The sequence below is a fragment of the Beta vulgaris genome, chromosome 7 (genome assembly GCF_026745355.1).
Source record: "Beta vulgaris subsp. vulgaris cultivar EL10 chromosome 7, EL10.2, whole genome shotgun sequence".
Lineage (NCBI taxonomy): Eukaryota > Viridiplantae > Streptophyta > Magnoliopsida > Caryophyllales > Amaranthaceae > Beta > Beta vulgaris.
Window position 1 is genome coordinate 27,392,398 of NC_079208.1, and position 16,515 is coordinate 27,408,912.

General features: G+C 33.9%; 1 protein-coding gene and 1 long non-coding RNA gene across 3 annotated transcripts in view; one reads left to right on the plus strand and one right to left on the minus strand.

Moving 5' to 3' along the window:
* Nucleotides 1-15,862, minus strand: part of LOC104899086 (ABC transporter C family member 14) — a 17,943-nt gene extending 2,081 nt beyond the window's left edge. For both annotated transcript variants that reach the window (XM_010686219.4, XM_019250847.3), the window contains exons 1-7: nucleotides 15,726-15,862; nucleotides 2,641-4,786; nucleotides 1,842-2,162; nucleotides 1,547-1,633; nucleotides 833-1,465; nucleotides 509-673; nucleotides 81-375 (exon numbers count right to left, since the gene is read on the minus strand). In XM_010686219.4, the coding sequence (XP_010684521.1) occupies nucleotides 81-375; nucleotides 509-673; nucleotides 833-1,465; nucleotides 1,547-1,633; nucleotides 1,842-2,162; nucleotides 2,641-4,743 (3,604 nt within the window). In that variant the 5' untranslated portion in view covers nucleotides 4,744-4,786; nucleotides 15,726-15,862. The remainder of the gene's footprint in view (nucleotides 1-80; nucleotides 376-508; nucleotides 674-832; nucleotides 1,466-1,546; nucleotides 1,634-1,841; nucleotides 2,163-2,640; nucleotides 4,787-15,725) is intronic.
* LOC125499372 (uncharacterized) lies at nucleotides 13,653-16,132 on the plus strand. The gene is made up of 2 exons (XR_007276224.2): nucleotides 13,653-13,923; nucleotides 15,753-16,132. It is a non-coding gene; the product is annotated as an uncharacterized LOC125499372 (long non-coding RNA).
* The last annotated feature ends 383 nt before the right edge of the window (nucleotides 16,133-16,515 follow it).

A 16,515-nucleotide genomic window follows, 5' to 3' on the forward strand; every position in this document is an offset into this window, starting at 1 on the left:
TGAAGAAAAGGAATGATATTCATATCTAATGGGAAGACAGATAAATTTATCAGTGAACTACTGAAGTCAAAAGAGAGAACCTGGCTTAATGACGTTGCGTGGAAGGAGGATCATGAATAGTGTTGATGTGCAAAGAAGCAAGCTCCCAAGAAGTTCCAAACGGAAGCCTAACCATTCATTTGACCCGTTGTTGTGGAAGTCCATGCGAAGATTTATGTTCACCCGATTCACATTTTCCCGAATAAATTCTTCTTGCTTTCCAAAACAACGGATTGTCATAAAGCCCAAAATGCTTTCTGAGAAGTGATGGATAACAGGTGCTTTTGTGATTGAGTCAAGACGAGTTAGTTCACGTGATGTTGCAAGATAGTAATCCTACAAAGAGCGACGATATGTCCTCAACACATATTATGTATGCCAAGATTATTCTGTCATTAATCATCTTTTCTTTTCTCAGAAAGGAAGTACCATATAAGAAATTTAATTAAGGAGAAGCAAGTATGCTTACCCTATACCACATATTTAACCACCCTAGTGGAATCAAGAGGAACACGGTTGGCCAAGCATATTGACAAGTGACAATGATGATGCTTAATAGTGTCATGTACATGGCAAGTGCGAGGTTCATAAATAGAGGCACAAACACATCAACATTGGTCTGGTCACTAGAAACCTGAAGCAACAACTTCTGATTATGAAAGTGTGTGATATGCATTGTTTTCCATAGTATATCAGTTGACACTCAAGGAAAAAAAATCATAATTAGGAAAGTTATAAGCCCTGCATAATTTTAATAATTTCATCAAGTAAAGAATACTATCTTTAAGCTCACCCGACTTAAAATCCTTCCTGATGGAGTAGTGTCGAAGAATGACATGGGAGCATGAAGAATGCTATGAAGAATTTGGGTGAAGAAAATCTGGGAGGTCTTTAGACCAAAATACATGATGAAAAAGGATCGAAAGATAACTAATCCAATTGATATAGCTGTAATAATTGAATAGATACTTAAAAAGAAAGAAGGATTGAAAGATGATGCACGTTTTTCAGAGGTTTCATAAGCTAGCCAGTAATCAGCAACCATTATAGAAGATTGCCATGATAAAGCGAGGAACAAACCAGCCGCCAAACCCCACCATCCAAAAGCCTCAGTGCAGTAAACCTTGTAGACATGCAAACTGACTTTTCCAGTTTCTCTTTCTTCTTCTCCTATCAGCCTAGATTCACCCTTTGTAGTGTTCGAATCTATTATAGAGTTGTTTTCCCTTTTGGCTTCACCATGACTTGACAATACTTTAGGAGATCTTTTATGTCGGGGTGAAGCTTTCAAAAGGTCCATGGTGGTGCCTGATTCAATGAGCTCCATATAAGTCTCGTGTGCAGCTACAAGGGTATGAAATTCTGTGCCTGATTCTAAAAGATTGTCGTATTTTCCTCCTTGCACAATTGTGCCATCTCGCATGACCTGCACAAGGGATGAAAATTGCTTCTATGAGCAAACATAATTTATCCGTAAAAGATGCATTATACATAAAGAATGGCTCACCAAAATAAGATCAGCATTATGCAAAAAGTCCACTTGATGGGTTACAAGTATAACTGTTTTCTCCCTAAGAGTTCCTCTCACACACTCCTGCAATGGATCAAAGATACATGTCAAAATTCATATACTTTTTGATTTTGAGCACAATTAAATCCTTAAATGGCTTAAGATTCTTGCCACTACCACGTTATAAACCTTTTGTCCGTCTTAAATATAAAAACTTAGAGCAACATAACATGAAACATAAATAAGAATGTACGAAAGAAAGAATAACTATCAAGTCAAAAGAATTCAAAACCTTGAAAATAACTGATCCGGTATGAGCATCAACAGCACTGAAGATGTCATCAAGCAGATAAATATCACAATCTTGATAGACAGCTCTAGCAAGTTGTATACGTTGCTTTTGCCCACCACTGAGATTGATGCCACGTTCTCCAATCTCAGTCTGATCACCGAACTCCATCATTTCCAAATCCTTTTCTAAGCAGCAAACCCTTAAAACATTTCTATACTTGTGTTGGTTGATAGGCAAACCAAACAAAATATTATCCTGAATAGTTCCATTTTGTATCCAAGACGTCTGAGCTACATACGCTGTAGAGCCACAAACTTTTACCTGCAGGAAAAAAGTAAGAAAATCTTAGGCATTAAGATCAAAAACTGGAAGTTTTACCTACAAAAAAAGCACCACAAAACCCAAACTACTTCATGCTTAGAAGGTGGGTGCTTTAACACTGAGCTCTCACTTGAATCCTGAATCAACCATAAAGTTGAAATCTTAGAAAAATTAGTAATTATGTAATATAACAGTGAATTCGGCAGCTAATTATAATTGTAACAAGTGTAATGAATCAAATGTGTAATTTTGTATATGAAGTCTCAGGTGAATATCCATGACGATGAAACTTTATCAGCTGAGATGTCTGTCTCTTTATAAATTTTCATTAACATCAAGACCACCTAAAGTGGATATGGATGGTAGACAAAATTAATAATAGATTTATTACTATTACCACCTATCAAAAGAGCTATAAATTTTATAACAGCTTAAATCTTATACTTCATACAACTAATGTATAGATGAATATATATACCTTGCCTTTAATTTTGTGCATCTCACCAAGGATTGAGGCAAGTAAAGAGGACTTCCCTGATCCAACAATACCAACAACAGAGACAAGCTTCCCTTTATGTATCTTTATATTTATGTTTTTTAGTAACTCTTCTCCGTCTTCCTCATCCCAACTAAAAACCCCATCTTTAATCGCCACTGCTATAGTACCATTGTCCTCCACTCGCTCCACTGAATCCTCCATCAATTCTCTACTTGTCATAAAATTGTCCAGTCTCCTGAGTGAAACAATCGATTGTGAAAATGAAATCATAGATTGGGGGAAAGTCCTAATTGGTTCCTGCAACATCTTAAAAAGTGTGGTAGTTGTGAAAACTGTAGCAGCATCGAATGAGACACCGAAAAATATAGCGGTGCCAAATGTGAGGGTTGATACCACTGAAGGTAAGGACCACAAAACTACCATATTGGTGGCAGTTGAATACAAGAACTTGGCTAACCAACTAAATTCTGATTCCCGAAATGATTGGATGCGCTTGTTAAAGTGTCGTTCCCATGCTTGAAACTTGATAACTCGCATACAGTTAAGCATTTCATTAGTAGCCTTCATTCGAGAGTCCCGATTCTTCATCACGTTGAATTGAAAAATTCTTTCTCTTTTCATACAAAACAACATAAATAAGAGAACCCCAAGAGTTCCAATCAAGGCAGTGACCACAGCGGCACCAATATAGTTGTAGAGTAGAGCTAATGCTACACATACTTGCAGAGGCATTTGCCAAACAGCATGGAGATGCAACATCATATCAGAGAGTTGTTGAGCATCTACACTCATGTAATTTACAATCTGTCCAACTCCATGACTTTGCCTGGCCGAGCATGATAATTTTAGGCCTTTCTTGTACAAATTGGTAATGAGGGTAGAACGTATTTGCATCCCGAGCTTCTGAGAGTTAAAGTTGAAATGATGTGAAGTCAACACCTCTAATATTTTTCCAAGCAAGAGAACGAGGACCAGGCAGTACCCCTCATAGGAGGAGCTTCTTACACTTAAAGTGAAATCAATAAATTTGTGTATTAGAGATGGACCAATATACATGGCACATATTCTAATAATTGACAACAAAGCGGTGAATGCAAGCTCTTTCCAGAAGCACCTGAAAAGGGTGGTTCTAATCGGATTTTGGCACTTTTCATGTGGCTTAGGCCATTTAGATTGAAAGAGCAAAGATAATTTTTCAGCTTCATGTTCAGGTGAAAGAGATGGTACATCATCAACACCAAGAGGCGTTTTGTAACCTTTACTAAGCAATGGGTTCATCCACAACCAGAAGACTTTGGACACTAAGGACGCATTTGTATAATCACTTACATATGTTTTCTCTAATAGTGGATGAATGAATGAAGTTCCATCGTTGATTACGGAAGCCTCTTGTCTTAAGACCATCACACCTGTCGACCCTGATCTAAAGCCAACCACAAGAAGAACAATTGAGAGTATAAAAGATATCATGGAAAGTATATCCTCCAACCTCAAATCATAACTCCAGGCTTCTTTTCCTAAGGTTATTAAACGTATTAACCCTGAAACTAGAAACAATGCATAGGTCAAGAAGCTAACAATCCAAAATACTTGGAGGGATAATCGGTGTTCAGGTGCCTCTGACCTTTTAGGGGAAATCAAGACTACAATTACCATGTATGTTATCACTTGAATAATCCCAAATGTTCTCTCTACAATCCTCCATTGTAACGCATTGTTTGTATTATTGAAGGCTATGATAGTAATTAGTGAATGAACAACTACTAACAAAATTGTTGCAATGAAGGATAGTTTGTACCAAATATTATTTGGAACTTGAACTCGGTTTCTAGGTCTTGTGAAAGTCTTCGTTATGTTTGGATCATGATAGTTCCTCAAGACGAGTTTACTCACGAGGCGATTAAGAAAGATACCAAAGACTACGAGTAAGAATATGGAATCAATGAAACAAAGCAGGGCTCTTTGAGGACATGGGGAAAGGAAAATGAATTTGGCCCATTCATATATATGTGAAGATGAAAGTTGGTCTGATGCAATTGGTTTTGAACATGAAAGAGAGGTAATCCAAGAATCATATGTCATATTCAAATTCTTTGCTTGTTTTGATTATTCTGGCTTCAACTTCCTGCCATATCCAAGGGAAAAATCATTCAGCTTTATAGAGAACAATCAGAACATACAGAAATACATGCATAATCTAATATATTAGTCCTATATTTACAAAACACTACTAGTAAGAACTTTGATTTATTTTAGTACAAAAATGTGTATCAAGTTTAATTAAAATGCTAGCATAATGGAAGAATATTTACATATGCTCAGCATATATTACATACAGACACATACAAAAAGAAATCACATCTACCTATTACTGTATACTAAAAGAAAAAACACTACTAAGTTTTTTCCCCAGAACGACTATCCTACGTGACATGTCATGGTTATTCTATTTCCGGCCTACCGCTTTGGTAGCTATTTATTGTTTTTCTTAAATCTTTTATTCTCCCCAAAAAGAAAAATATTTTCTAGAAAATTATTTTTCTTAACTGCCCCACGTCTCTTCGCTTTCCTTTAGTCATCTAGCTCAATCCGCATTACAATATTGATATTCCAATTCTCACTTCACCTCCATTAATTTATCTTCTCGATCGTTCCTTTTCTCTCATCATCTCAGGTACACTTCCTATTTTTTCTATTCTACTCCCTCCGTTTCCTAAAGATCTTCCCTCTTTCCGTTGCATTTCCAAAAGATCTTCCCTCTTTTACTTTATTCCTTATTTGGAATTTTTTTTTCCTCTTTTTACCCTCTCATGTCCCTATCATATGGTCCACCGGATAGTTATAATGGGAAAACGTGATGGCTTTATTAGGAGGGTCTGGAAGAAGTTTGAGGTAGTATAAGTAGCTATGCTGGAGTCAGGGGTGTTCATGGTTAGATTCAGTAGCATGGATGCAAACAATAAAACCATGGATGCTGGGCCTATCTTCTATGATAGACTACTTGTAATTATCAAGAACTGGTCACCTGGGTTGGATCTTAAGGCTATAGATGTTCAAGTGGTTCCTACTTGGATTAAGTTCCTTGGGTTACCATTGAAATTTTGGGAACAGAATTCACTAAACAAATTGGCAGCACTCATTGGAAAGCCAATAAGAACACACAGAGCCACTGCTCAAAATGATATCATGGAATTTGCCATGGTTCTTGTTAAGATAAACATGGATCAAGACATTCCCAATGAGATTACATTTTATGATGAGTGTGACAACCTACAAGTTCAGAAGGTTGTGCATGAATGTAAGCCCATTACATGTTCAAATTATAAGGGTGTGTGACATACCATGGAAGAGTGCAGACAGTAAAGGTTTGAGGTGGAAAAAAGGAAGATTAAACATGTAAAGCAATGGGTTCCAAAGTTGGTCAGTTGCAACAGGTTCAAAGGAAGCCTATCGACCTATGCAGCAACTGTCAGTGCAGGTGTTGGCACCTATAGCAGAAGGACAGAAAGAGGGTGAAACAGAAGAAGCTGAGGAGCCTATGGCTGGGAATGAGATTGGTATGTTGCACAAAGAGCAAGGAATCAATGATTAAGCAAATAATGCAGTGTATGAGAAGATGGGGGCTATAATGCCTCATAGGAGGGAGGAAGTGATTCCTACAAATAGATAGATTTAGGTTTTGGAACACTAGGGTACTAAATAGTCCTGTCAAACATAATGATCTCAAATGCTTCCTGAGTAGTCAGAAATGTGGACTATTTGGTCTCCTAGAGATAAGGATTATACCTTGTAACTTTGGCAAGGTTTTCCCTAAGCTTGATGAATAGTGGAGCATAGTAACCATTTATCAAAGCCACCATTTGTGGTAGAGTATGGGTAATATGGCAACATAACTTTTTCAAGGTGAATGTGGTACATTGTACAACTCAACTGATTCATTTTGAGGTGTTATATGTAGCTATTGACACTGCATTTGGTTTACCTTTGATTTATGAGTTTAATGGAGCTGAGGAGATAGTAGAGTTATGGAACTGATTGAAGACTCTTAGTACTGGCATTGAAGGTGCTTGGATTATTGGTAGAGAATTCAATAATATCTTCAATTTGAATGACAGAATTGGTTCAGCAATTACTCTGGATGAATTTGATAATTTCAGAACTTGTATGAGAGAGTGCAATCTTCAGGAGCATGAAGCAAGTGGGCCATTTTTCACTTGGTCTAACAAGCAGGAAGGGAATGAAAAGTTATTTCCATAACTGACAAAATCTCTGTCAATGTGCACTGGAGTCATACATGACCTGATTCTAAGGTGATTTTCTTCACTGAGAGCGTCTTTGATCACTGTCCTTGTGTAGTGAATATGGACGCTCAGATAGTTTCAAAGCCTAAGCCATTTAGATATTTCAACATGTGGGCAAAGGTTGGGGAGTTTGATAGCATTGTTCAGAATGTTTGGAATCAAGTTGTTCAGGGAGTTAAAATGTATAAAATTGTTGATGAAATTGAAAAATCTGAAGCCTGTGCTTAAAAATTTGGACAAGAATAAGTATGCTGACATTGAGAAGGAAACTGAGGTAGCTTTCAAAAGGATGCATATGATTCAAAAGCAGATTCATGACAATCCTAGCAGCCATGAACTTTATATGCAAGAAAGGAGATCAAAAGGAAATATGGGGAGTTGAATGAAGGTAGAACAAGTTTTTGGAAACAAAAACTAAAAGAAAATTGGATTCATTTTGGTGACTCTAACTCAGCTTACTTCCATGCTATTTGAAGAAAAAGAGGGCTCATAGTCCCATTTATAGACTAAAAAACATGTATGGTGAGTGGGTAGATGATGTTGTGGGTTTTGAGCGGGCTTTCCTGCAGTATTATGAGCAACTTCTTGGTACAACTCAGATAGAGATGGATCATGTTTGTCAACACATTGTGAATTAGGGTGTGTTTCAGCACACAGCAGCAGAATGTGTTGTGTGCAGAGTTTACTAGTGAAGATATTAAGTGTGCATTGTTTGACATTGATAAGAATAAGGCCCATGGGATTGATGGGTATACAAGTGGCTTTTATAAGCATGCTTGGCCATACATTGGAGAATAAATTGTAGTTGTTGTGTTGGAATTCTTCCAAACTGGTAAATTGCTAAAGCATATAACTGCCACAACTCTTTGTTTAATGCCAAAGTGTGATCAGTCAGAGGATTTAAGTCAGTTCAACCCGATTGCTTATTATAAAGTGCTATATAAGATAATTTCAAAGATTCTTAGCAATAGATTGAAGAAAATTCTGCCTAGAGTTATAGATCCGGTCCAAAGTGCTTTTGTAGAAACTAGAGTTATAATGCGTAACATATTCATTTGCAAGATATGTTAAAGCAATATAAAAGAAAGTCACAACCATCAAGATGCACCATCTAAGGTGGATCTTAGAAAAGCAAATGATTCAGTATGCTGGGACTTTCTTCATGAGATGTTGACTAAAATGAACTTCCCATCTCAGTTCATTAATTGGATAATGGTGTGTGTGACAACTCCCGACTTTTCTTTGAACATTGCAGTTTATGTGGGTTTTTCAATGGTAAAATAGGGTTAAGGCAAGGGGATCCAATCCCCCCTTGCTGTTTGTTATAGCCATGGAATACTTCACAGAATCTTGAAGAAAATGAGCACAAAGAAAGGGTTCACTTTTCACTACAGATGTGCTTCCTTAGGGTATGTCTCATCTGATTTTTTCACATGATGTCATGTTGTTCCGTAAAGGAGATGTAGCTTCTACATTGCTTATGAGGAAAGCTTTCCAAGCCTTTATTAAAGGTTCAATCAGTAATATACTTTGGTAATGTTGACTTGCAAGTTCAGGAGATAATTATGCAGATGACAGGATTTCAAAGAGGAGCATTCTCATTCAGATATATACCTAGGTTTTCCAATCACTTCTAAGAGGTTATCAAAGGCTGATTATGATGTCATTGTTGATAAAATGTTGAAAAGGATAATATGTTGGAGTTATAGGTACTTATCCTATGTTGCTAGAGTAGTGTTGGTGAATTATGTGGTGCTAAACCTTCATACCTACTGGGCTAAGGTTGTCATAATCCCATAAGGTGTAATGCATAGAATTATCCAAATTTGCAGATCCTATCTTTGGGAGGGTAAAGTTTTTCTAGGTAAGCCTCCTCTGGTTGCTTGGAGTAAAGTGTGTTTTTCTAAGGAGAATGGTGGCTTAGTATTAGAGATTGTATTACTTAGAATATTTCTGCCATTGGAAAGTATATGAGGAAAATCTCACAAAGAGAAGACCTACTATAGTACTATGGATACAGTGGGTGCATAATGTGTACATTCAAGACAGATATTGGTGGGGATATCAAGCCGCTAGTAGTGCAAGTTGGGTATGGAAGACTGTGTGTAAAGTCAAAAAAATGTTTAGAGCTACATATGATGTAAACAACAACTGGAGAGATGGAACTAAGTCATATTCTACAAAAGACGGTTACTTATGGCTGAAAGGACAATTTGAGAAGGTTGGTTGACATTGTAGGGTATGAACTCTGGTAATATACACAAGCATTCTTTCATTGCTTGTCTAGTCATGCTTGGGAAGCTCAAGACAAGAAGTGTGCTTGCTCCTGCTGGCATTTGCCAAGATACTTAGTGTCTCCTATATGAGAATGGTCATGATGAGTGCTTGTACTTATTTTTTTCAGATGTTACTATAGTAGACAAATCTGCTCTACTATAATGAGCTGGTTGAAGATCAAAGTAAGCCTTGATGAGAATGTCTACACTGCTTGGAAAAAAAATGGGGGAGAAAGTTCAAGAAGAAGAAGCAACAGAAGGTAGCTTATGCTGCTCTTGCTGCTGTGACTTATTCCATTTGGAAAGCCAAGAATCACTCACTATGGCAACCGGTTGTTCCTTTCCCTTAAAAGGTTATTAAAGAGATTCAACAGGTGATTATGATGTAGAACTAGAAAATGTATAACTGATCAATAGAAAAGGGACGAAGTAGAATGGTTTAAGAATTTAGTTGTTTCTTATATTAGATGAGGTTGTCTAGTTGAGGTTGTTTAGCAATAGCACGGGCTTGTCTTGCTATGGGCTATAGGTTGTATTGGTGGAGCTATTCATGTTTTTAGTAATTTTATATTACATTTTATTAAAAAAAGAAAATGTTGCAACTAAAAAATATAGAAAGAAACAAATACCAAGAGTCCTATGAACTTTTCCTTTTGAAATTTTGTACATTTAACACTTAACGGATTTCTGTTGATGGGGGCGGGCCAAGAGTTGGATAGGCCCCCTTGAACGATCCGCTCTTGTTTGGTGTCAAAGATTATAACTTTATCAACATATATATATAGTAAAATTAATATTTAACAATACTTTATTGTTTATCACAGACATGAACATAAGGCTCTAATCTTTTCAACTAATTTTTGTCCAACCTATTTGTTTTTGTTGAAATAAACTTATTTCTCCATTAATAGTTTTTTGCTTAACCCAACCTTTTTATGAGTCGCCGCATCAATGCTAGAGGATAAAATTTCGAGCATGTACACTCAGAAAATCCTAACTCATTCATCAACCTTTTTCCAACTTTTACGGTTACAATAAATACTTATCACTCTTTCGCCCTCCCTTATACCACGAAATTGGCTCACTTGGTCCATTTAAATGTTCTCATATTGTAAAGGCAAATGCTAACTGGTGTCCTCGGGGTGTTAGATAAGAATAATGTTATCCCCCATAATTTTAAAGGATTTTATAAATACATTTAAGTATTTATATATTTACATTTAAACCCAAATTAGTTTTGAAATGATTTGACTATTTTAAAAGGTTGACTATTCTAAAAGTCAAATGAAATTATTTTCATGACTTAATAAAGTCGAGAATATTTTAATTAAGCATGCTTTGATAAAAAATTTAAATACTAATTTATATTGGAAAAGAAGTCTAATGGACTTGAGGAACCCAAAATCCTAAAAGGATAAGGAAAATGAGTCATATTGATGATTAAAGTTCTAATTTGTTATCCTATTCATCATCAATTTTCATTAAGCCTTATCTCCTTTTCCTAAGCCCAAAAAGGGAGCCCTTTATAAATATCCCAATACCCAATTATTTTATTTCACACAAAGATTATTTTCTCTCTCCTCACACTCAATAATTTCGGCCTCTTTACTCTCTTTCTTCTCATGGTTTTCTTTCCCTCCCTTCACTCGTTTTTTTCTCTCACCCGAATCTAATTGGCCATATTTCTTATAGTTCCGTTTATTTTTATCGAAAACTTCCTTCTTGGAAGTTGTAGATCTCGAAACGTTATTGAATTTAGGATCAAGAATCACTCAATTCCGATTCTTATTCTATTAGTTATGGCCTATGCAAGTTTCGCATTTTGCTGCCATATTTCACTCGTGATTTCGGTATTTTACTCTTTTTCTCCCTTTTTCTTTTCTTCTTCCTCAAGTATTCCATTAAAGACTATATTTTTATGCTTTCTTTTAATTTTAATTATGATTATTGGTTTTAATTTACTGTTTTAATAAGTAATCTTGATTTTTATATATTTTATATTATAAGAAAATTTCAGATTTGTTATGATGATTATATTTTAGTTTTTAATCATGAAAGCATGAACTTTTAGGGTTTTAATTACTATAAAATCATAGTAGCATATTAGATACTATGAGATTGATTTAGATTATGATTTTAAACATGTTTATATATGTTTAAAGAAGGTTTATTGATTTTTTAAAATTGCTGTAATTTCAGAAAGGGTTTATTTATAGAGTTTTTAAGAGTTTTAATTACTAGTATGGTAGTATTATGCTAAGAATTAAAAATAATTCAATTTTTGATATTAAAATCAACTTTTAAACGTATTTAAAGGGGGTTTTAAGTACTCTAAGGCTGCTGTAATTTTTAGTTAAGGTTATTAATTTCGACTATATTGATTTCTAGGCGGAGAATATCTCGTAGAGGACTTTTAAAGGATTAAAAGTGGCCTACAGGCTAGTTTACACGAGGTACGTACATAATTGCGTGCTATGTGATTAGTATCATGTTTAAGAGATTTTTAGTATCATGTATAGGAACTTTTTATGTTCATATATATATGATTTCCAGTATTTGGTTGTTACATGTTTTATGCCCGTGTGCAGCATGTGAATTGAGATTTATTATGAGTATTGGATTCCATGTTTGTATGTATTATTTGATACAAGCATGAAAAGAAAGTTTATTTATTAATTCATATGAGGAATTGATATACGTTATAGAGAATTGAATCATGTTATTCATGTATTCCTGTCAAGTACTCCCTCTGTTTTTTTTTATCTTTCTCATTTGGAATCTTGACACTATTCATGCATAGAGAGAATCTTCTCAAATGTTCTCAATTTATAAGAAAAAACATAGTCATGTGGGGTCTTGTTTGATTCGTCTCAATTAGTACTTTATTAATATTCAATCGTTATAATTTTTACTAATATATAATGAAAGATATTTAAGTTTTAAAACGTGCATTGGAAGACGCGCACAGAAAAGTAGGAATGATAAAAAAAAACAGAGGGAGTATTATTTTATTATCCTATGAGGATTGTGGGCCTTATTTGGTAAGTTGGAAGTATGCCTATATAAAGGTAAGATTATTGTTGGCTAGGTTCAACAAATAAGAAAGTTAAGATTAAAAGAAAGTAAGTCTTGGATTGTAAATTGTGATCACTTATTAAATTCTAAGATAAAAGAAGTTCAGTTGTGACTGTCTGATTATTATTTTTGTATTGCTTGTATGTGAGTCATAACAAGTGATAATTAGAAATTAACGTAAAGTGTAACCCATGGCTGCAGAACAAGTGATTATTATTTTTGTATGTGAGTCATAACAAGTGTGATCACTTTAGACCGGTGCACGTCTAGAGTTGGACATTAAGGGTTGGAGTATATGGTGGTAGCCCATGGCTTTTCTAGGAATGGATTGATCACCAATCACCATCCCTCTTTTATTTCAAAGGTTCCTCGATATCGCAGGTCATTTCTGGAATACGTGGTAGCTCCCGCATTTCGTCTTCTTAATGAAGGCATTAGTAGATAAGTCAACTCGTTCCAATAACTATTCCAATTAAAGTAATAAAAAGATGTTTAGAGTCTAGTTCGGTAAGAGTTGTTTGCAGAACGTTGTATGATTATACTATTATTTGTCCCTGCACGTTATTATTTAGTATCATGTTAGGAATGCTTATGTTTTACTTCCTCCGTTTTTTTATAGATGCTACATTTCCCTTAAATGGAAATGTCATAATAGATGCTACATATCATAAATGGATTCCTTCTCACCATAATAATCTTAAAATACTATTAAAAAGTTGGTGGTCCCCCACCGTCTCTTTTAAAATACTCATATTTTTTCCTTAACAAATGATTTTTTATTCAAAAAGTGGTGGTCCCCTACTTTCTCTCTCTACCTTTCTTAAAAACCCCCCACTTTCTCTATGTAGCAAGAATAAAAACACGGAGGAAGTAGTATGTAGTACTCAGTTTTGCTGATTACGTGTTTTGTTTGTGTGTGTGATCATGGCTTTGCCTTATTGACTGTTATGATCCTTTATGGTGAGCAGATTCAGTATAGCATTGACATTACAGGTTCGCAGATGTGCATCATTGGGAATCTGGAATGCAGAAAATGTGTAACTAGTATAGTTTACTTTATGCATTATTAGGAACATATTTTATTAAGGTTGTTTGAGTTGATTAAATTAGATTGTTTAAGTTCTAAACACTTGTTTATTTATTTATTGAGTTTTAATAAAGTTAAAATTTAGTTAATTGTTTTCCGCTGCAAAATTCTGAATAAGCCGATACGTTATCACATGGGCGATAATGCTTTGGTAATTCTCTAAGTTTTATAGTGTAAAGATATTTCTAAAAACAGAGAATTATCGGGGTGTTACAAATAATATATTTTCTTAAAATTAATCCTAGTCCCAACAAAAAAACTTTGTAAGATAAAATATAATTTTTTAAGATAAAATACCCTTTACTAGAAAATTAAAAATTAATAGTTTTAGAATAAAAAAGAAAAAGCGTTTGTGAATGAATTGGATGGCGGCATTGTATTGTCGGCAACAGTAGGCACAAGCTTAGAACTATATTCCTCCATTGAAGAACATCCATCTTAAGCATACATAGTGAAGTGAATCTCATAAATTCTCATATTCGACTGCGTAAATTGTGAGTCATATTCTTTACATGTTTACTTGGTAAGTATCAATGTATTTCTCTCTTTTGAAGAATTTTTTTTGTGCCATGATTGAGTTTACAACTATGTTAAAATTTGCGATACCCTTCTATAATAGATGATTATGTGCTAGTTGAATTTATTTTATTGATGTTCTCGATAATAGCATATTCTCAATGCTTATAGATGATGATTGATGGATGAGTATAATTTCTCTCTCTAAAAAAAATTACTTCCTGCATTCTTATTTACTTGCAACAATAACAATTTTGGATTGTTTCAATTTACTTGCCACACTACATTCTTTGGATATTTTTTTCTTTCTAATATTTCTCTCCTTATCACACGGGTCACCTTTTTCTCTCTCTCCTCACCTAAATTATCGTGTCTAGTGTCTACACCCTCTTATCGCAAGTAAATCAGAACAACGGAGGTATTTTGTTTGTGTTTTACGATAAACTAGTTATTAGGCCCGGACTACCCCGGGTAAGGAAAAATTTCATTCAATAATACTATACTTTTAAGATGATAACATTAAATGTTATTTGGTCGAGTGGTTAAGACTTTAATATATGTTCTTGAGGTCCTGGGATCAAACCCTATATTATACAATTTCTAAAAAAAAAATTGTTGTAAATTACTAGTAAAACGCCCTTAGGGAGAGCGCCACATGGCACTATTTCTTGTTTAGGCACACCTTTTAATATATTAGTATAGATAAATAATGACTATTAAAATACACTGGTCCAACAAAATTCAAATTTCAGTACTGAATTAACCTTATTGGGACTAAAAATAGACTGTTATCTGGTGGACTAATTACTTTGAATAGGAATATGAAAATGAAAGTATACATTGCATGTAATTAAAAATAAAAATTTAAATGCATTCGGTCCACATTATGTTAGTAATTGATAGTAACTTCATATAATGAGTTTTATAGAGATATAATGAACCTATATACCATATAGAGAATTTTATTAACGAAAATCATATATTATATGCAATATAGCGAAGGATTTAATTTTTAATATTTTAACATGTAGGTTGTGTAGTATGTATCGTGACACGTGCTTTATATATTCAATAATGTAGTTTCTGCATGATATAGTAAGTGTCTGAATGATATGATGAGTTTCTATATGATATAGTGAGTGTGAATGCTATTGTGGATTGTAGAAATAATGTAGTATCTGAACGATACAATGAGTTTCTAAATGATATAGTGGATTGTTTATAACTGATATAGTTTATGCATGAGATAGTAAGTTTCAAAATAATATACTAAATTCTTGCATGATATTCAGAAATGATACATATATTTAGCCTGATGTACACTAATATTATTAATGTGAATCGAGTTCACGCAAGTCAAATTGTAATTAAAATTCTCAATATTTAGTTTTTTTTTTTTTATCTAACATGTCATAATTATTTGTTTTCAATAGTGATCCTGGGGTAGAAAACTTGAGAAAAATAGGAAAAAGGAAATCCTTTATTAATTTTCTGAACATAAGTTATCAATGTGGACGGAGGAAGTAAGTTTAAATTTTAGTATAATACCACTCGTAAAAAATTTATCAACTAAGATAATTTGAATCAGAAGTAAAACATTTTTTAATATTCCTCATTTAAAATTACAAACTAACAAAAATATTAAAAAAACCTAAAGTAGAAAATTAAGGCTAGTGTTTCAATGTCATCTTCTTCTCTTACCTCACCAAAACAAAACCAAAGAAATAAAAAAACAGAAAGAGCACATACACATGAGTAGTAATAGTAATACTGTGTGTTAAACTAGATATCAATAATGCATAAACATACCTTCTTCGTTTTTAATGCATGTGACAGGCAGCTGAGAAGGATAAAGGGATCTTCTTCATCTGAGATTTCGTGAAAAGTGTTGAGTTTTAGAAGTGGAGAAAGATGAGAGAATTACAAATGAAGAGCAATGATGCATATAAGAAGCACCAAGAAGGCAAGAAGACAGAAGTGGTTTCAGAAATAGGAATGATGCATATAAAAAACACTAAGAAGGGAGTAGTGTCAGAAATAGGAATTTGGAGCTTCTAGATTTATATTAATTATTAAATGAGATTCGTCACACTCTCCTAGCATTTTGTTTACGCACCAGGATAAAGTCGTGTAGTTGAGGGCTTATAGTAGTAATATTAATACTATGTATGTCCATCTTATAAATTATAATAGTTTGAACATTTTTCTTTATATAACTAGTTATTAGGTTTAGATTATATTTCGAATAAGAAAAAATTTCATTTAATAATATTGAATTTTAAACTGATACCACTAAATACAACTTGGTCTAGTAATGGTTAAAACTTTAATTATGAACTTAATGTCATGAGATCAAATCAAATACTATGCAATTTCTATTTTTTTATTGTACATGAATTACATGAACTAAAACTCCCTAAAGGAAGCGCCACTTGACAAAATTTCTTGTTTAGACACGTCTTTTAATATATTTATATAGATAAGTCGTTTTATAGTAGTTTTATCTAACACTTTGTTATGAAACACCAAATTGTCTGTTACGTCATAAGTATCTCCGTTTTTCGCTGAATAGGATAGAAAGCTTCCTTTTCTGGATCTT